At 45.4% G+C, this 21,792-nt stretch overlaps 2 protein-coding genes across 2 annotated transcripts in view; one reads left to right on the top strand and one right to left on the bottom strand.

The window, feature by feature from the left end:
- Positions 1–21,792, bottom strand: part of LOC119453350 (probable aconitate hydratase, mitochondrial) — a 327,347-nt gene that overhangs the window by 180,951 nt on the left and 124,604 nt on the right. The window lies entirely within an intron of this gene.
- Positions 1–21,792, top strand: part of LOC119453345 (pyridoxal-dependent decarboxylase domain-containing protein 1) — a 40,581-nt gene that overhangs the window by 10,553 nt on the left and 8,236 nt on the right. Inside the window, exons 5-14 of the mRNA XM_037715386.2 lie at positions 591–743; positions 1,363–1,555; positions 2,611–2,679; positions 4,448–4,654; positions 8,366–8,437; positions 10,600–10,755; positions 13,729–13,779; positions 16,031–16,108; positions 19,345–19,581; positions 21,323–21,428. Of these exons, the coding sequence (XP_037571314.1) occupies positions 591–743; positions 1,363–1,555; positions 2,611–2,679; positions 4,448–4,654; positions 8,366–8,437; positions 10,600–10,755; positions 13,729–13,779; positions 16,031–16,108; positions 19,345–19,581; positions 21,323–21,428 (1,322 nt within the window). The remainder of the gene's footprint in view (positions 1–590; positions 744–1,362; positions 1,556–2,610; positions 2,680–4,447; positions 4,655–8,365; positions 8,438–10,599; positions 10,756–13,728; positions 13,780–16,030; positions 16,109–19,344; positions 19,582–21,322; positions 21,429–21,792) is intronic.

The following is a 21,792-nucleotide window of genomic DNA, read 5'->3' as shown; positions in this document are numbered from 1 at the left end:
GTTCCGGGAGCTGTGATCCGTGCCGATGATTGGGCAGAGTTGAATTTCGCAGTGATACGAGCAGATTAAACAAAAAAAAATTCTTGAAGGTTGTAATTGAAGGTGTTGCTTTTATATACCGGGGTGTTTCAGCGAACACTTTCAAGAATTTTTAAACATTGCCTGTGGCAGATAGCACAATTCTAGTTCATGAGCTGGTCAACTCGAAGAGGCGGACATTACTTGCGACAAGAAATTGTGCAATTAATGTCTAGGAAACTGGACATTACTGGACAATGTCGTTGCAACTGTTGTCAGGATGACACCAGTTTCGAGATATTAATTCCCGAACTTTGTGGAGAAATGCGTTGGTGTTACAGTTAACTTTCTTAACAAGACGTCATTTCAAGCGTTGAAGCACAAAAGTAACTGGAACGCCAATGCATTTGCATGAGTGTGTATGCGTATGTGGATGTGTTTTCTTGCGCTCTGACGCTGTTGCCAAGATGGAATACCAACTAGCCAAACTACAACTTTTGGGTGCTCTTTGTAGCCCCGTGCTAAGTACTAGAGTGTATGACAGTGTTCCCCTTGCATAATAAATGCTCCAGAGAATCGCTAAGGCGACTGGACGATGCTGGCAAGGCCGTGGTCGCCTCGCACTCTCTGGCCGCCTACCTCTCCACGCTGGAAGCCGCTGTGTTGCGCAAGGTGACGGCACGCATCGTCTCTGACACAGGCCTCTGGGTGTCGCGTCTCTTTAGGTAAGAAGGGGTCGTGAATGGCTGCACCTCTACCATAGCCGATTCATACGTGCCAACTCTCCCGAATTTTTCATATAGTTTGCAAATTTGGGCTTGTTCTACGATTTTACGAATGTTGCACCATGCTTTATGAAAGATAAATTCTGTCAATGAAAGCATTGAGTTGTTCTAAGGGGGTTGGGCGCAAGATAGCAAAAAAAAAAAATGCATGCCAAAAAAAGGAATTGGTGTGGTACTTGCACCGCCTTCTTGTGGCAGCGCAAGACGCCGTACACCGGTAGGCCACTTTCTTCGAGCAAGTTTATTCAGTACACAGTTCCTGAAGCAGGCGAAATCGGCAGCAGCAAGGTTGCTTAGAAAGTCAGTGCGGTCTAAAGACATGAGCGCTTACGTATGCTGAGAATAGTGCGTGCTGAGGGCAAAGTTCTTAAGAATGCTTTCCTTGACAGCTCTGTGAAGAAAAGCAGTTGCCCTGATGAACACAGCTTGTTCCTTTTCGAAACGTTTGCTCTGCAGGCACACCTTGTTCAGTGCACTCTTGATTCCTCCAGTGACGACTCTGCTCCATTTTCTTGGGCTCGTGAACCCACCATTGCCCACTTTGCGTTCACACGTGCAGGTTCTTTGACTCGTCGGTGTTCTTCCACGAGGAGTCGCGGGAGGGGCTGGTGCGCGTGTGCCGCCTTGCCCTGCACGCCAAGTACCCGCGCCTGGCCCAGGGGGAGGGCTACCAGGCGCTGGCCTCGCGACCCCCCGTGCTGTACATCGGGGCACACACCCGCACCAGCCTCGGACACCACCTCTGTTCGCAGGTAAGCGTTGGAGTGAACGCTTGTTTGGCAAGGATGAGTACAGTTAGACATGGATGTACCGAAGTTGTGGGTATATTGAACTGCTGCTCTAGTTTTATAAGAATCGCATGCATTTAGGCCCCTTTAGACAGCTTAAGCTGCCCGTTGCTTGCGATCTGCTTCAGCCACATTTCATGTGCTGAAGCACTGCAGAGACTTGCGTCGACTTCACGTTTTCTATAAGCGTGTCCTAGCGCATTTACCAGAGATGCAAGTGACGTGTAGTTAGTTGGGCTGCAAAAAAAACAAAAACAAAGAAGCCAAGTGGACATTCCCTTGCCCGCTCAGTAAGCTCTGCAACAGAGCACCAACAGCAAGAACCTTTGACTACCAGGATGAGCCTAGTGCACTCATGCGCTAGTGTTCATGCTGAACCGATGTATGCAAATTGTTAGGACACACTGGTCTTAGTGGCTCAGTTAAACCATCTCATATAACAAACCTGCATGTGAGCACGTTATGGCTTTACTGAATTGTTCAGTACTTGGTGGGCCTGCGGCTGTGCCATTCTGATACCGAGTACTATGTCGTGGGTTTGATTGCTGGCTCCGGTGTTCACATTTTGGTAGAGCAGAGTGCAAAAATGCATGTGTATTTAGATTTAGGTGGATGTTAAAGAACCCCAGGTAATTAAAGTTAATTCGGTGCACTCCATTGCACCCATCCCTCATAACTCGCCATGCAGTTTTGGGACCTCAATTTCGTTCAGTTTGACTCTTTATTAGGCAGTGACAAACGAATATAGTCATACCTTTATTGTAATGAACAAGGATATAACAAATTTTCATATATAATGAATTGAGCTTAAAATTTGGTTGGCCATGGTTTTGTTGAATGAGTCTTCTGCTGCTGTAATAAAACTGAAAATGCAGGATTGGAGGAAATGCAGGACAACATTGGTTTCAGTGAAGTGAATGTGCCCAATACTCGAATATGTATCTTGTTAGCAGAATACATCAAATACTTGGCAAGAGCAGCATGATGGTTGCTACATGTGGCACTGATGTTCTGTGCAGCTGGGACTTCCCATCTCCTGCCTCAGGATGATTCCCCTCACTGGGACACCTGGCTCCCTCTACCAGACGGTAGGTAGTAGTCATTGTTTTCCTCCAATGGAGCTTTTATGGGGACTGCCAAGCCCGCATGCAGTATCACCATTTAGTCTAGGAAATTACTGCAATGTCACTCTTTCAGTGAGTCATTCTCACCATAGTGGTGTGCCAGGCACCCGAGTGGTTGCATTGTGCCGCCCGTACGTCACACGATTTAGTGAAATTTGTCGCTGGGCGAGTTGTTTGGAAACGTTTAGTGCAATTTAGAAACAAAATCTCAAAGAGGTCCTGAAAAACTTTTGGAACATAGCAAGGGAAGACTTAAATGGAAAAATAAGACATCCACTCAATTGTAGCAATTGCTACAAAGGAAAACCAAACGGGTTCCTCGAAAGAAAAGCCTCACAGTGAAGAAAAATTCGTCCTGGTCCGGGACTCGAACCCAGGACAGGACCACTGCCTTTCCCGGGGCGGCCGCTCTACCATCTGAGCTAACCAGGCGGATAGCAGATGGCAGGGCGAAGTCGAATTTATTGACAACTCGAAGCAAAGGCAAGTGTTTGACGTAATATTTCCTTTATAGCAATTGCTACAATTGAGTGGATGTCTCATTTTTCCATTCAATTACGTCTTTCTACCTAGCGGGTTTCCACTGAAATATTACGTCATAGTAAGACGACGTTTCCAACCTGTTCCCTGCATGCGACAAAGAATTGACAATCTCGTGTTGAAAATGGCGAAAAATCGCTTGCTCTCGCTTCCGCAGTGTCGTCATGCGGCGTCATTGCAAGCAGCTGGACCCATAACGGCTATTGGCTGATTTCGTGATCGCGAGAACACTCTCAGTAATACGTAATTGCTAATTTCAAGTTGAATAAATTAAACATGGTGTGGATCAGAGAGCAAATGAGGATAGCCGATATTCTAGTTGACATTAAGAGAAAAAAAAATGGAGCTGGGCAGGCCGCGTAATGCATAGGGCAAAAAATCGCTGGAGCATTAGAGTTACAGAATGGGTGCCATAGAAAGGGAAGCGCAGTTGAGGACTGTGGAAAACTAGGTGGGGTGATGAAATTAGCAAACATGCAGGTGCGAATTGGTTAGCGCAAGACAGGGGTAATTGGAGATCGCAGGGAGAGGCCTTTGTCCTGCAGTGGACATAAAAATATTCTGCTGCTGCTGCTGCTGCTGCTGATGCCTGCAATCTCAAAAAGGCAGAAAAATAATTTCATAATTGCACCGCCGTTCTACGCACAACAGTTGCGTGCAGCTGTGTCTGCTGCGCGGAGCCTCCAAGATGGCAGCAGAGTGTGGCGTAGCTTAGTCTACCACGGCCGCCATGAGGTGCTACGACGAACCCTTTCACCACCAAGACACTCGGCTTGGGCTTCTTCTTTTTGTAGCTTCGAGTGAGCTAGCGAAGACGAAAAGAAAGAAAATGTCGCGTATCAGTGCGATTACTCCACTTGTACTTGAAGGATTCGGAAAAAATTTTGCAGCACAAGATTCGTGAGACATCTTTTAATAGTGAGGCCATTCTATGATGACTTAGAAAAGTGTTTCAGGGCCCCTTTTAAAAAGGAGGGAGTAGGACGGATTATCTCCTTGAGGTGACGTGGGCAACGAGCATGCCGGCGGCGTGTCAGTATGAAAGTATCGCTGTTTTTGTTCGACTCGGTGGCCAAATTGGCACACGGTCGTGCACTTGGCAAGACATCATCACTGCCAACTATCACGTTAAGGCGGCTGTTCTCGGTACTTACATGCACCTCTTGCCTCCTTGTCCCACCTTGTCTTCCAGGACCTCGTCGCACTGGAGCAGAGGATGGACGAGGACGTGGCGCAGGGCCGGGTGCCCACGCTGGTGGTGGTCAGCGCGGGCTCGCCGGCCATTGGCCTGGTTGATCCCCTACAGGGACTGCAGGACCTGTGCAAGCGGCACGAGGCATGGCTGCACGTCGAGGGCCACGCGCTCGCCGCACTCTGCCTTGTCTCGGTACCCAACCTGGTACGTGTGTGTGTGTGGCTTCGCAGTCTAGGTCAGAGGGGTTGCACGTGCTCTTGTGCCCTGTGCTCACAGTTGTGCATCAAACACAACCTTAGCCAATGAATGGGTGAAAATTTTGTCGACTTTAAGGTATGGGTGTGCGAATGCTTGAATATCACCCAATCAGATCGAATATATACTATTTTAGATTTTTCTAATATTTGATGTACTTGGTGCAGAGTCCCGCGAAGTGCCACGTGTCGGATACGCTGCAGAGCCCCTCGTGCTCGATGCCACCCAAGCGAGCGTTTTACTTCGTTTTTGGTTTAAAAGGAGTGTCGCGTGTGCCGCAGACAAGCCACCCCAGTCAGTGGACTTTGTCACTGTGAGAACGCCGCCGCATCGGCTTAGGCCGCCCTCTGTTGGTACAGGATTCGTCCGGGTCGACAAGACCGATTAAAATGATAATGCGACGTGGACAGAGGGAACGGCAACAAAAGCAGCAAGTATTTTGTAAAGCGTGAAAGCATGTGCAAAGATCGAGCTGATTAGCTGCTAATAGACATAAAGATTGTGTTGGATTTGCGGGGACAAACTTTACGCCGCTTCCACAGCTGTCAGTCTAACCCGCACGCATGTTCTCGCGACCGATCACAGACGAGCCACCTGTACGGACATATTAGTGGCAAGCATTCTGTGACGGCTTGCGGCCTGTTACCAGATTGGCCAGCGGTAAATTTTTGTCATGGCAACACTCCCTAGGCCATTAGGCTTAATCGGTGCCTGCTTCATCAGGCGTCGGCGAATAAAGTTAGTGTGGTGCTGAAACTATGCAGATCCATTCGCAGCAGCCATGCGACACTCGGAAAGCTGACGAACTGACTCGTAAACGAAAGTGAATTCACGGAATGGCTACAAAGTTGTTCACGACAGCCACCTTTCAGACACACCATACGGCAGTCTCTCTCTCGTTCCCGACGCTGTTCGTTGACGTACATCGGTCTCTTTTTGTAGCTTTTGAGCAATCCCTCACAAGACTAGCTATGGATGTACACGGTGGGCACGAAAATGTCGAGGCCGGTTGCATGCATTTGCGTGGATGGTGGATGAACGAGGAGGGAGTGGGGGGAGCGAACGTCATGTGAACTTGCCGCGACCCTGCAGATTTCAGAGTCTTGGCCAGGTGGCAAATCACGCTGAACCTGACAATGAAACGACGTGGACGGAGCCTGCTTTTTACTGTCGGCGCTGGCTATGCATGAAACGAGAGATCCAGTCGTGTGATGCGCGGTCATTTTGTCTGTCGCACAGATTGGCCTTACGATAACCCACTTGCTGTAAAGTCTGGATGGCCCTTCTGTATTTTGGAGAAGAACTGGAAAGCAAAACCTTCAGTGCAATAAATGAAAGATTGCTGCAAAACACAGGTCCACTAATAAACTGATAACCTCATTGGTATTCAGTACAAAAGAAAATCACTAATTCATTAGTTTCAAGGGAAAAAAAAAGCAAATACTATATTTTTGTGCGTTTTGTTTTTTTATGTTCGTGTTATTTATCTTATTTAAAAATCAACTTTGTATTCCTTTTGTGTATTTGCCTTGTACTGCATGTTTTGTACTGTTACTCTCGTTTATTATTTCTGTACTGTATTTCTATTGATATGCCCCCTCACCCAATGCTTTTCAGGGCCTGTGAGGTATTAATAAATAAAATAAAAAATAACCCACAACAAAAATCTAAGAAATAGGGCAGTAAAGTTGGGGTGCGCTGTATTTGTGAATTTTGCCATGAAGTGTGTCTGCGCGGCAGCGCGGGATGCGAATTTCGCCTTTAAGTGTGGATTCATGATTCATGGCAGCGTGGCGCGCGCTGCTATGAATGCACGTAAGGGCCAGGCTCTTTGCCATTTAGTTTCGTTATCTCCCAGGGAACCCCACCCTCTTCCCACCCTTGCGAGTTGAAGCTCCCCTCTCTCCTCCAAGGTCACACATTCTCGTCCTCTTAATGGATCGCCATTTTGTGTTTAGTAGTTAGCGAATAGTGCATGTGGCGCTGGGAAAGTAGAACTTCGGTCACCATCAGCTGCGCTCAATGGCTGTCCTACCGCAGCAAAAGTTGATGATGCTCTTGCACGACGGTGCAAGTCACACTTCGAGCTTGCAGAGTGCTTATCACGGGATCATACATACGTCATCCGTGCCCGCAGTGCTCCCTCGGTCTGCTTGAAGTGCTTCGTGATACGACTCAGTCGCGCTTGCTCCGTCGCCGTTGCCCATGCGAGGGCTATTCCGTCCATGCTGACATCCTTTGGTGTGCGAATGCTAGCTGCGAAGTGAGCCGATTCATGTCACTTCACATGACTCATTAGTGCGTGATCACGTCCGTTTGGGTATATGCAGCTTTATCAGCATCGCTGGAAAGGAGGGGGGGCGGGCGAATGGAGCGTTGCTGGCCGAAGATGCGAGTCGTGCATCTGCGAACGGAGACTTCTTGCAAGGATTTTAGCGTTAGTTTATGCAGCTTATACGCGCAATTCTTGTTCTTTTTTTCTGGGCTGTTGTATTTTGGGGTGCAGGTTATAAGGTGATTCTATTCAACGGTGAAAATATGGTGATTCTATTCAAGTTTATTGATAAAAACCAATATTTTCCGGACCTTCATATACTAGAACTGAGCTGTAATTACTGCTGGCGTACTAATTTCGAATTCCCTTTAGTAAGAGTACACTGTACTGTTTATCTTTATTTCTATGTGCCTGAGCGAATGATTGCTTGCTATATTCTTGTCATGCCATGCTAGGACACACTCGAACATAGGCAGCACCATATTTTCTTGCCCGAAATTTGTAAACTTTAAATTTTGTAAAAAAATTTGATATTCGATATTCGATCGGCAATTCGCAATTCAGTATTTGCACACCAATACTTGAAAGAGACACTAAAGAGAGAAATAATTTCAACTGCGTTCGTAAATCACTCCTCTACAATACAAAAAGCAAAAGAAAAGCCAGTCCTACAGCGAGGCATGGTAAGGCAGAAAAAAAAAACCCCAAGAACTAAAGAGGAATGAGGACGCCAGCTTGATTTTGATGGCGTAATAGATTTTAAAGGCAGTTGCTCGGGTGTAGTAAATTTTGCTGACCCCAATAAGTAATAGTGACTCCCCTTTGGTGACCCCAATAGCGACCCCTAGTAAAGGGGCTGCATTGGGGTCACCCTAGGTGTCAGGCACATGTGTGCTGACTGGTCAAGTTAGAATTATCCGTCAAATTTTTCACCCTTCAAAATACATAGTGCCTGCTGGGACCTTCGGTCGGGATCAAGCTAATCGGAGTCGAATTAATGGACGTGTACTGTACTTGCAACAGTAGAGCGATAGAGCGCTGCCTTCGTCGGGCTGTCACGATACCTATGCGTATGCACGGCTCGCGCATGGTGAGTTTTAAGGTCTTCAGAGACGTGCAGTGCGTTCTACTGCAAAAGTGACGAAGCCAAATGGACGCACCGTCACGCTCTGCTCATGCCTTTAAGGAAAGTTTAATAAAGTAAGTGTGCTGTGCGAACGGGCACTTGCTTAGCTTAATCAGTCATTATGGATGGGTTCTGCCAGAATTTTTGCATAGTTGTTTGTGATTTGTTCCTACTGTGAATGCTTGACGTATGGGTAGCTGCAGTGAGAGCGACATGTGAAAATGAGAATAAGTTTTTTTTTATTCTTTTCTCTTTGCAGCCGGCTCGTACTGGAGACAGTGTGTCACTCCCCCTTGGCACCTGGCTAGGCCTACCGAGTGTGCCCTACGTTGTATCCTTTGGATGACAGTTGCTAATGAATTGGGGACTGTCTCGGACAAATGGCAATGTACTGACATATTATAAAGGAAAAGGAACACGAACAGATTAGGACTAGCTAGCACGCATTCTCTTGCTTCTGCTTTTGTAACTGTGTGGCACCAATGCTATTTTACCTTGTGTGGGGGGTGTGGGTCCACACTGTGGTAGGCAGCCAGGTTGGTGGCGATGCGGAATGGAGTTATTGCTTATAAAAAGTTGTTCTGCTTCAGTTCCCCATGTACCTTTAATTTGGCTGTGATAGCGCAGCTGTTCAACTGTAGCTGGCTGTGAGAACCATGCCTCATGGGCACAAAAAGTGACATGAACTGCTAAGTTCAATAAAGTGTAATGTCCTGAAAACTTGATACTGCTTGCGGCGTAGTGAGTTTGCACAACTCATTTGGCTGTCGAATGCATAGTGTGGGTACTCTCACACTCAATGTTAGTAGTTACTGGACATGGGCATGAACACACACGAAGGAATTCACATTTTCTGAAGTAATATAACGGATACATGGAAAATGATGGTCTGTTAATACTTTTAGCAGCATTTCTGGCACTTTTACCCACTGAAATCTTTTTGATGACACAATGTTGGCAACTGACTGCGCTCACTGCAGCTGTTACCATCACGCAGTTCACTTAAAAATGAATGTTTAGTGCCAACTTAAAGTATAGTAAAGCCTCATTAACTCTGACATCTCAATATATCGGCCACGTTGAGAATTTTTCTGCTTGCAGGGCCAACCTATGTGCTTGTCGCCCTGTATGTTGAAAAGTTCTTGTGCCGAATTCCGGATAGCTTGAACTCCCAGCTTCGAAAATACCAATGAAGAGACAGCAGGGCAGCTTCAGCAGCGTCGCTTGCACTCGCTTTTCACCTGGTGGCTACTCACTAGCCTTGTGCTGCAACGATTTGTGCAACGCTTCGCATTACGTGGACGTAAACTACAGCTGAGTCTGCCAAACTTTTTAGTGACTTCGGATCGTATGTTTTGTCAGTTAGTACATTTTTTCTTGCATTTTTTTTCCAGAACGTATCAATGAGGTTCTACTGTATTCCATTAGGATCTGTCATCTTGACTCTGTGTTGAGCGCGCTGTCTTGGCACAGTGCCAATAACGTCATTGAGACGTAGACGCCGACATGTCCAATGCCGATGCACCCTCATGAAACATACAAAACAGATTTTAATGCAGAGAGAGAAGGGCAAAGAGATATAGGCGAAAGGCTGGATACTATTTTTTACCGGCAGAGCGGACTACGTTGTATCCTAAAGGAGTCAGACTGAACTCGGCAAGTTTTGAGAGGTTTTTCTGCACTACCAGAGCCCCCCAAAAATTAACCTGAAATCTGCGATGTCATACTGACATGCCGGTGCGGGTGTTTTGGTGTGAGAAAAAAATTCAAGTTTGGCCTTCGTTTTATCTTCCAGTAGTCAGTCTCTCGTGGCGAAATTAATTAATATAGAGTTTTGAAAGAATACTTTACTTATCTAAACTGATTTAGTGTTTGTATTTAGTTTTGCTTTAACTTTGTAGTGCCCAAGCACAGTTCAACTTCAGGGAAAGTTAAAAACAACTTGTTCACCTTTATTTGTGGCCATGGCACAAAAAAAGAAAAAAAATCCAAATGTTATTTGACTTGAAACTTCATTACTATAGTCATTAATTAGTAATTGGGTTTATGAGCTATTCATTACTGGAAACTTGCTCCAGCATACTAAAAATGCTATTTACACGCTATCTGTTAAGTTCCCTGGCGCCTAAGTCAGAACTTGGAAGTATTGAACTCAGCATGATAGTATATATTGTGACGTAGATAGAGAGTAGGCAAAATTATATTTACAAAATATATACAGAGGAGTCGCAGCCAAGATGGCAGTATAACAACAGCCACGAACATGCTTCTTAAGTCGTCATCTTCGTCGTCCCGCTGAGTGCCTTCTTCAGAATGCGGGAATGGCCCATAACAGGATAATCAGAATTTGGAGATATTATGTGAGCATAATAGTATACATAATATGATACATGGGACATTAGAGGGTTAATGGCATTGTGCCCTTGTGGAATGTGTATGAGGCATTTCTTGTCTGTGCTGTTTGCTGTTTCTCCTTGATGTCGATTCGTCAAGACTCTGTACAAGACGAGCGAGGCGGCCCTGGCACATGCGGCCGGCCTGAGTTCATTCAGCGTGCACAGCAAGCTACAGTGCCTCCCCCTGTGGGTGGGGCTGCAGAGCCTCGGACACCAGGGCCTCCTGCAGCGGGTGCTTCACTGTCTGCGTCTGGTGAGTGGGACCGTCGCTTTTCCATTCAACAAATGTTAGAAGACACGCAGCTTCGAGTCAGTGACTGCACTAACGCTTTGCTGGGCTAGTTGTTTCATACTTATTACGATGTAATAGACCCTTTTCCTAATTCGCAAGTGAACTTCTCTGCACTGCACGTTTGCCCAACTGATGGCGGCACCAAGGATCGTTCAAATGAAGACAAAATACTAACTGTACATTACCGTATTTATTTGATTATAAGGTGGCCACGATTATAAAGTGAGGGTGCAGTTCGGGGACCCAAGAAGAGAACATAAGTTTGTACACGGGCAACATAGAGTAGCCGACGGATTATTCATACACGGTAGGGATTGCCTGAAATGCTGAATTACTAACACAGCCAGAATGCAGAATGGCGACCATCCATGAAATAGAGGGGGGGGGGGGGGAGCTTCACCACACGGTGAGAGTTAATTTCAAGTTTTGCCTTTAGGTGTGGCTTCACGGCATAGTGGCACGTGCTGCCATAAAGCCACTGTAAAGAGAAATTTGCAATGCCGTGAAGCCACACCTAAAGGCAGAATTCGTGCATAAGGTGGGGGGTGACTTTGAAGCTAAGGATTCTGGGAAAAAACCTCGCCTTATATTTGAATAAACACGGTATGCTGGGGCTTGTCCCTTGCATGTGTTTTCATCTCCAGAGCCACGTCAACATTTCCCATGTCATAAGACAAGTAAACCGTGTCCTACACGCTGTTTGCAAGAATGACCACGCTGCCATTAGTGAGCAAATTATCTCGCAGGTAAGCTAGCTTTACAATTGTGAAAAGGGTCTATAAGACACGGAACAATGTAGATGGAGACCAAGACGGGAAGGAGCGTCGCTTGCGACAGAGTTTATTCATAGCAGACAGAGTCCTTTTTATAGGGAAGATTACAGCATGCAGAATCATGTCATGGTGATGCAATTGCAAAAATGCATTCCTATTCCAACATGTAATAAAAAAACTAATAAAATGCCCAGAGCCAGCACTAAACACTATGCACTGTGCACTATGCGCTAAACACAAATACTAAGCACTGGACATCACTTAGTTGATTGTACAAGGTGTACTCAAAAAGAAACCGAACTTTTGCTATGACACCTTTACTGCTTATGGTACAACATTTTAAGTGCTCTCCCCTTCAAAGTAGTCCCCTCTACTGGCAATGCACTCTTCCCATCTTTTCTTCCATTTTTGGAAAGCCTCCTGAAACGCACTTTCTGGAATGGTGCGCAGGTCTCTTCTCGCATTGTCCTGGATCTTCTCTACGATTTGGAAATGACGTCCTTTCAAAGTGGTTTTCAGGTTGGGGAATAGAAAAAAAGTCTGCTGGGGCTTGGTGCAGAGAATATGGTGGGTGAGGCACAACAGGAGTGTGGTGTTTCGCTAAGTAGCTGCAGACAAGGAGTGACGTGTGAGCCGGGGCATTGTCATGATGCAATATCCAAGCCTGATTTTCCCACTATTCAGGCCTCTTACTGCGCACAGAATTTCTCATACGTGCTAGGATTCCCTGGTAAACTTCCTTGTCTACCGTCTGACCATGTGGCACACATTCCTGATGGACAATGCCTTTGCAGTAAAAAAAACGCAACGAACATCACCTTCATTTTTGACCGATTCATGTGTGCTTTTTTTGGACGAGGAGAACCTTTGGCCACCCACTGCGATGACTGCACTTTCGTTTCTACATCATAGCCATAAACCCATGTCTCATCGCCTGTTATGATGTTCTTAAGAAAGTTTTCATCGTCATTGGCAGAGGTGAGCAGTTCCTGGCTGATTTCAACACGGATCTGCTTTTGTTCGTCAGTCAACAAATGCGGCACGAATTTTGCACTGACACGACGCATCCCAAGTTTGTCACTCAAAATTTCATGACATGATCCTACGCTGATACCCACTTTGTCATCGACTTCTCGAACAGTCAAATGACGATTTCCACGAATCACAGTTCGAACTCTCTCGACGTGATCATGATCTGTGGATGTGAAGATCGTCCAGGCTTGGGATCGTCACCGACCGACATTCTTCCATCTTCAAAACGCTTGAACCAATCATAGCACTGCGTGCGACTCATACAGTCTTCCCCATATGCTTGGCTAAGCAACTAAAATGTTTCTGTGAAAGTTTTCCCAAGTTTGTAGCAGAACTTCACACGCACACGCTGTTCTTCCAATTCCTTCATTGTCACTTTGGCACCAATCTGAAGAACAGCTTGTTCATGTGCTCACTTCAGCGGCTGTAGCTCGCAAACTTACGGTCAGAGCGAAACGCGGCAAATGGCAGTTTGTTGTCTACACCTGCCGCTACATGCGCTCAGTAGCCGCAGCGCGCTCCCTCTGCCGGTTGTCGCGCTATTTCAAAAGTTCGGTTTCTTTTTGAGCACACCTCGTATGTTAGAACTAGCATGCATTTTTGCAATTTCATCCTTGTGGTGTGACTGCGGTGCGCAAATGTGTTTTTGCGCATCTTGGTAACCTACTCTCCCTACAAATGTGAACCTGTCTGCTAGGAATAAACTTGGTTACGAGTGGTGCTCTTTCCTGTTCTGACTGTGCTAAGCAGCTCCAATGTCATGATGTGCACCCCCTTTGTATGACCTACCAATCCCAGTCGTATGACCGATTGAATGTTGTCAGAAGCACTGCTCATGATTGGTCGCCTTTGGGACATCATTGTGCACTGCTTGGTAATTGTTGTCACTTAGTGGCCCTGTAAGCAGGTAGATTCAGCCACCAAGTGGCAGTTTATGCTATCAGCGAGGCCATTGAACTTGCAGCTCTCTGTTGCATCAGATGCGCAAGCCTGGAACAACCTTTTCAAAAACATAAACCTTGGCATTACTACAAGCTGTCTGTATTAGTATAAGGTAAATGGTGGCTACGTGTGAGCAACTGTTGTCATGGAAGAATAGTTAGCTACATTTTTTTTTGTATTTGTGCAGAGTGAAATGCTACGGGAGCGGCTGGACCAGATGCAGGAGATTGAAGTCGTGGTAAGTTGAAGCTATCACCATGCAGCCTTTGGTATAGCTTAATTTTTGGACAGCATTTGAAACAGGCTGTACGTTTGCGAGATTGGGAGTTCAACAAGCCTTGTGCAGTCGGTTTTGGCAAAACGGTTGCACAGGAATTTTAGACCACTGCTTTGCCAGAGTGGAGTGAAAAAAAAAAAATGATTGGATGCGAACATATGTTAATTTTCAGTTGCGGGATACTATATGGTGCATGTTGTTTATAGATCTGTAGATTGTTAGCTGTATGCCGAGAACATTGGCAAAAGTTGGTCTATTGGTAGCCGTGTGACCTCGCACAATGGGGGTCTGTGGACGTGGAATTTGCTATTGAACACGAGGTTGTGGGCTTGGTCCCAAGCTGCTGCGATAGCATTTGGTGAGGTGAGCTGTGGATCACTAGAACACCATTAATATACTTCAATTGAAATGCATGTTAAACAACTTCTTGTGGTCAAAATAAGATCCCTACACTACGGCCTCTCTAGCTTCTGTGCTGATTTGGGACGTTGAACAAACCATATCAATTGATCAATCAGTGAATCAATCGTGAGTTTGAATCCAAGATGCCACGGTTGCCTGGTGATGAATGACGGAATAAAAGAAGCACTCATGTACTTAAGAGGAAGCTTTAGCTTGGGGCCTGCTATTTAAATGCATGGGGAAAGAGAAATACTTTATCTTGGCAACCAGTGCACCAAAAGTGCACCAAATTTGATGAAGTTTGGTATATTTAAAACAATTTAAAAACTAGTGAATGTTGTAAGTGGATATTTTATTCAGGGCGTAAATTTTTTAATAAGAATTGTTGAAATCAGAACTTTTCAGAAAACGAAACTATCAAGTTTACAACTCTGTTACTCGGCAATCAAAAATGATATCACAATTTTGTAAATTGACAATATTGATGTTATATACATGGCTCTTGAAAGCCATAATGTCTGAGTAGGACTTTTGCAAAGCCGCTGTAAATATTGTAACAAATTCACATAGTATATAAATTAACATATCAAATTTGTCCGCTTTGAACGTTTTAATGAATGCAGTTTACAGAGCTGCGATATCTATTCTTAGTGCTGTAGACTTCGTGCTTCTGTATTTTTCTGCCTTACCGATTTTCGGCAATTTTTGGAAAGAAATCTAGGCCCTAAATCAAAATTCTGCTCTCAATGGTCACTAGAATTTAACTTTCACGCAACAAATATTAAAATCGGCCCAGGGATTATCTTGAGAAGCGGTTCTGTGTTTTGCATGCATTTAAATAGGCGGCATCAGAGTTATACCCGTGCCACACGGGCAAAGTAAACTGCACTTTGAGCGAGGCACGGCTAGTGTCATTCGCAGGCTGCCACACGGGAACGCTTAGTGACACTCACTGCAGAGCGCACTCGCCGGTGAGTGTTCGGCGAACTCACTTCGCGGCGGCGAAGTGTGTAGCCTCGTTAGCAATGAGTCAAAAATAAGTAAAGTACTATTGAAAGAAGAGCCAGGAGTAATTTTTATTAACATTGTTTTAAATTGCCAACGTTACAAGATAATAAAATGTGCCACACCGCAAGAAAACAACAGCAAAAAAGTACTCTCGTTCTTGGGCAGTTCACGAACACGCCGGGTAATGGCTGCGCAGTTGTTTGGCAGATCGAGTCGTTTTGACTATTGCTGGTCAAGTTGCCGTCATTGCCGGTGCTTGTATAGGTGGATTGTAAATGTTGTTTCTAACAATAATAAACTGTTTTTGTGCACACATCTTTATATTACCAAATATATGCTTTTCCGTCTGACTCCCGATCGCCATGGCCATCAATTTGAAAGAACACTTTTCTTTCTTGTGTAGCAGTGCGGCGCCAAGGTGACACTCAGCGCGCTGAAGTGCACTCGCTCAAAGTGCACTTTACTTTTCCCGTGTGGCACGGGTATTGGGCATGAGCTAAAGCTTCCTCTTAACATTTAGGTGGATGCTAAAGAACCCTAGGTGGTCAAAATTAATCTGAAGGTCCCATTACAACATATACGTATATCTCCATAGTCCCTTTGCTGCTTTATTGTGTTAAACTTAATAAATCAATCAATCAAGATTGTATTTTGCCTTGCTTGCAATGAGAAGTCATGCCTAAAGTTAAACATAATCAATTTGTGAACCTAGACCACATATTGATTTGCTTGGAGTGTTAAGTCCTGCCTAAAGCTTTGCTCCTGTGTGTGCATCTAGCTTATTTCTGTGTCTGTTCCATAGGGCAGGCCTCGGGCAGTGTCGAAAGAAGGGCAGGTGCTTTCTCTGGCTGATGTGGTGACCAAGTCTGTTGGAACTCTGGTATGAACCGTGTTTTTCTTGCTAATTTTTCTGATTCTTCACATTGCTGGTATGTAAGTGTGGCGTAACATTTTGTGAGGTCAAAAAAGTTACTGTTTGTTCTAGATGCGCTGTCATGGTTTGCAAAAATATTTCAAATCTCACGCAGAAAAGTTGGTTAAGTGTATTAACTTCGTACTGCGTTCCTACCGTCTCTGAATTACGGGACTGCACTTTAAGTAACTGAGATGGTGACACGGTCCTAGAGATCATTTTTGTTCTTTCTTGGCCAGATTTGATAAAACTGAGTGGGTTTAAATGCATTTTCCTTAAAGCTGCTTTGAAGTTGCTGTTCCTTTCTCTTTTTAATGTCAAGTCAAGTAGCTTGAAAGAATGAAAAAAAAAGTTTTATTGTTTGTAAAAATTGTATATGACAAAAAGATAACTGTAAATAAATTTAGTGTTGATGTATGGCACTCTACTAGGACAGGGTTAAAGATGGTCTAGAAAGCATAAGGACAATTATTTTTAAATGATCATCATAGTGCTTCTGCCAATCATCAGAAGGTGGGGTGACACTGCAATGCTTTGTGTTCATAATCTCATGTGAAGATCTGATGCAGGGAAGTATCTCTCTCTCGTGGCAGCCTTTCAGTACCCTTCCTGTGCCAGTCGTATGCATAATGTGGTCAATAAACATATTCGTTATCCTTATGCGAGTATGGCACAGAAAGGGTGTGATACTCTTAAAATTTAAAATTGTTAATCATAATGGTGAACTGGGCAAGTTGGTGTGCATTCATTGTTAGAAAAACTGCAAAGTGACAAAGATGACAAAGAACAGGATCGCTTGTGGTTTCGAACGCGTCAAGGCCTAACGAGCGAAACTTCCTGGATGGCTGCGCCACCTATTGGCGAAGTGAAAAAATAGGCATTATTTACCTGAACCCCGCTATTACATTAACATTAAACCAAAACTGTCTAATATTTACCTCTGATATTTACATGGCCAGGCCACATAATGTGTGGGATGGATAACCGGTGGACCATTAGAGTTACAGAATGGATACCAAGAGAAGAGAAGCGTAGTCGAGGGCAACAGAAAATTAGGTGGGGTGATGAAGTAAGGAAATTTGGAGGCGCAAGTTGGAATCAGCTACTGCAAGACAGGGGTAATTGGAGATCGCAGAGAGAGGTCTTCGTCCTGCAGTTGACATAAATATAGGCTGATGATGGTGAGGATGATTTGTCTCTAATATACCTTCAACTTTGTTGTATGGTACCCACTAACGGCATTCTGTTGCTGGGCTGAAGGTCCTGGGTTTCGCTCCCAGCCGTGATGGTCTGTCAGGATGGAAGGCTTACCTACCAAGCTTTACAGAACCCCGGTTGGTCAGAATTAACCTAAAGCCTTGCTTTGGTTTGTTTTACCGTATTTACTCGATCCTAACACGCCCTCGATTGTAACGCGCACCCGTTTTTCCTAACCAAAAGAGAAAAAAAGAAATCCTTTACAGGGGGTACCGCGCACCTCGCGCTTTCTTGCAGAAATACAACTTTCTCTCACTCGGAAAAACAGATTTACTCCTAATGCACTAAAGTTGCGACGAATAAAAAAAAGTCGCAGTTTCGCCCGAAAGGCGAAGCATCGATTGTGATAGCAAATTATTAGACATTAGACAGCTATACGAAATCCGCCACCAAGCTAACAGAACACATCTCACTCGATGACTGCGGAAAGTCGCTGTCAAAACGCTGGAGTGACGAAGCACGGCAGCAGCGGCGAGCGAATTTACCTTCGTGCTAGCACGCCTCTTTTTTCAACGCGAGCTACAAGTGGCGAAAACACTGCACACAGCGGACTCTCTCCCTGTTGCAGATTGCTTTCAAGATAAGGCCAAGGCGATCGTATCGCCGAAGTGGATCATCACAGAATACATCCACTGAAACCCTTCCGCGTTGCTTCCACTCCTGTTTGCGCCAGTCCCCCACGCAAGTTTCGGGTTCTCCAAACGTCCGTGATGGATTTCCGTCTGTCTCCGCACACATGATCACTTTCCTTTAAATGCGGCATCATGGGGACGTATTCTGAAACGATACACTTTGGGGATACTATCGCCTTAGCGACACCTCCACCAACGGCGCGTGCTGATTGGCTGTTTTAGCAAAATTGGATGAGCTGATTGGCTGCTTGAGCACAACGTCATCCAATTTTGCTCAACCAGCCAATCAGCGTGCGCCTGACAACAATATTGTAGCCGAGGCGATACTATTGCCAAAGTGGATTGTTTCAGAATACATCCCATCATGAACTTGGGACTTAATGCTGAAAAAGCAAACGCAGAAAACGGGACGACAGACGATAGACTAATGCCTAAGCACACGTACTACAGCGCACGGATTAAGCTACGGCAGCTAGGCTCGAAGTACATACGAGGTGGCCATTTTGAAACGCCGATGACTATATGGTAACGCAGATTTTGGGTCGTACTCGATTCTGACGTGCATGCAATTTTTGAACTCGTTTTATCCGAAAAAAGTGTGCATTAGATTCGAGTAAATACGGTACTTGTTTTGCTGTGGCACAATAAACCCCACACTGAAAACAGCAAAAATAAAAAAAATTGCTCCATCTCCCGCTAAAGGGAACCATGTGTGGATGCGAAGCAACGGGGAGATGGTTAGCTTGAGCGGGAGATGGTTTCGCGGCAGCGGCCCGAGCGCTCATCGCGGCGCTGCACAGGAGAGAGAATGAGGCGTGCGCGCTTCATCATTTTCATACCGCGGAACTACTGTGGCGCCCCCGGCGGAGTATGCAGCTGTCGCACCACCTGTCGTGTGCGCCGCTCCGGATTCCTAGAGGAGAGAAAGGGGGGAGTGTAGGAGAGGAGAGAGAGGGGGAGGGGACACGCATACGCTGTGGGGGTGTGGCACGCGGGTACTGCTCCGTAGAAAAAGGGGGGGGGAGCGTAGGGAGAGGAGAGAGAGAGGGGAGGAAACGCATGTTCTGTGGGGGTGTGGGACACCGCGGGAGGAACAGACAAAGCCGCCGGCAAGAAATGCTTCGCATTTAAAAAAGAAGACCGGCGCTTGTATCATCTGCTCTCTTGTCTGCATCTCCTGTGCTGTTTTTAGCATAACAACTTATCAACTGGACCAAGTTAACAGCTTACTCGACTCGTTGAGCTTCGTTAGCCACCCATTTCTTCAGTGTAAACAGTAGTGAGATGTTCAGTGGTGTGACGTCACTGTTCCAGCTGCTGTTTGACGTCGTCGTGCCCGTGGTGACGTTCCGGTACCTGCCGGAAGAGGCCTTGCTGGAGGGGGTGGAGGAGGAGGAAACTCAGGAGGAAGAGTCGACGGAGGTCTCGTCAGAGACCGAGTCGAAGCGTAACACGCCAGACGAGGCCGCCAGGGAGAAGGCGGAGACGGATGCAGTTCTGGACGACCCGTCCGTGCACGACACCTCGTATCGCAACAATCTCAACTCTTGGGTCAGTGCTTTCGAAGTGCACTGTACTCCATTTTGTACTTAGCAGGCAGCGCTGTGGAAACTATGCAAGTAGTGCGATTACAGAAATGTATCACTGTACACATTTTTGTAGTGAAATGGCATCTGAAGCGCAAAACCTTTTATAGTATGACTTCTTGATGTAATGTAAGTGTAATATATGAAGTTAACATGATGTCCAATAATTTATTATTTGTGTCCCTTGTGCTTCCAGTACTTGATGTACTATTTATGGTTGTGAATGCAGGCGGTGTGTTGTGGAAGCTACGCAATTATTGGAGTTGTGGAAACGTGCAAACACTTTATTCCGCTTGTGCTTTTGTGGTTAACACGTTTGGATCTGCTCTGTCTGGTATGTGGTAATTGCTTCAGACGGGGTGATAATGTTAATGTTTTACGGTATATTTAATATCAGCTGTGAGAGATAACGTAATTCTCGTCTTTGAGCTGGATTATTCAAAGAGGTAGACATTATTTGCACAAGAAATCGGAACACATAATCAATTAACAAAAGCTCACTAATTAACTTCTTAATCAATTACTTTACGGCACATATTGCAATTTACGAATTGTAGCCGCTGAGCTTGTAAGGCATATCCACTTAGAACGAATCTTAAGGATAGCATGGGTTTCGAGATTTGCACCATCAAACTAGTGGTATAAATGCAATGTTGATCCATTTAATTTTTTTAGAAAATGCTCTTCTATGTATTGAAGCACAAAAGTAACTGGAATGTCCATGTATTTCGTCGCACACTTCAGCAAGGAATATCTCGAAACTGGTGTCATCCTGAAAATCAAATCTAAGTGGATACGTATTGCCTTGCAAAATTGCTGGCTACAATTTGTAAATTGCAATGCAGTCAGTCTGATTTTTCGGACTCCCTAGGGGCCGTGAAAATGTCCGGAAAATGGGGCAGTCTGAAAAAATGAATGCATGCCTTTTACCGCCCCCAAGGGCTCAAATCATCACAGGCGCGTTCGGGCACAGGCACAGGCTGTGACGCGCCGTACTTTTTGATCTTTGAAGCCATTGTCGAGGATTACGAAGGCGGAGTCGGCACCTTCGCTAACAGCGGTGAATTGTCTCAATGAAAAACACAGCACCGAGCTGCAAGAAATTTAGTAGCGAAGTTCGAAGTAGCTAGGTCTGGTGTAGCCGCGGGGGTGGCTACGGCTGCCAGCGGATCTGTGTGTCAGAGTGCCGGTTAGAGGCGGTGGTGGCTTCGAATAATGCTGTTTCGAACCTGTGGTCATGGCAAAAGTCCGTAAAATCGGACGGCGAAAATTTTTTGCGTCCGAAATTTTTCGTGCAAGTAATGTCTGCATCTTTGAATAATCCATCTCAAGGGCTAGAATTATGCTATCTGCCAAAAGCGATTTTAAAAAATACTGTAAAACTTGAAAATGACCACCTGGTATATCGTGACTGTAGCGTACGAAGTCAACCCCTCCGTCGAATTATGTAGCACATTCAGATTTCTCGCTGTCATGTAGCACACATTATTTTTTGGCAATGTGCTATGAAATTGGGAAATTCGCAGGCATAGAATGGAGTCATATGCTGCAAGACAGGGGTAATTGGAGATCGTTGGGAGGAATCTTCGTTCTGCAGTGGACATAAATTAGGCTGATGATGATCATGACTAAAGACGGACTAAATCTGACTAGATCATGACTAAAGATCATAACTAAATGACACAGGGGCCTTCTTTTGCCTGCAGCTGGCCCAAGTTCTCAACCGCGATGTTCCCCGTGCAGCGTTGGACCTCCTCGACCTGGATCCATACGGGGCCTGTCTGCGCTTCTGTCCACTGGAGAGCGCTCATGGTAAAAAAGAAATGGGTTGCCCCAGATATTTCTTGTGATGTTTGACGTGTGTTCTAGTACGAATGCGTTCCATTACTTGCCATAGACGGCTAAATACAGTGTAATCTCGTTGATGTGATCTTCACGGTAACCGGAAAATAACGCGTATCATCCAAATATCATATTATCCAACGTATTATCCAACCAAACTGTATTATCAGGAAAAGAAACTTATTATCCGGGAAAAAATATTATGCAGAATCGTATCAATGAGATTCCACTGTGGACAATTAAGCTGACAGCGGCCATCCTAAGCCTGGTTCCAATTCTGGCAAAGCCGGTAAAAGAGAGAGCTTCGTGAGGAGAGCACCGAAATCAAAAATGA

The sequence above is a fragment of the Dermacentor silvarum genome, chromosome 5, assembly GCF_013339745.2.
Source record: "Dermacentor silvarum isolate Dsil-2018 chromosome 5, BIME_Dsil_1.4, whole genome shotgun sequence".
Lineage (NCBI taxonomy): Eukaryota > Metazoa > Arthropoda > Arachnida > Ixodida > Ixodidae > Dermacentor > Dermacentor silvarum.
Note: the sequence above shows the minus strand (reverse complement) of the source record. Positions and strands in the feature narration are given on the sequence as shown.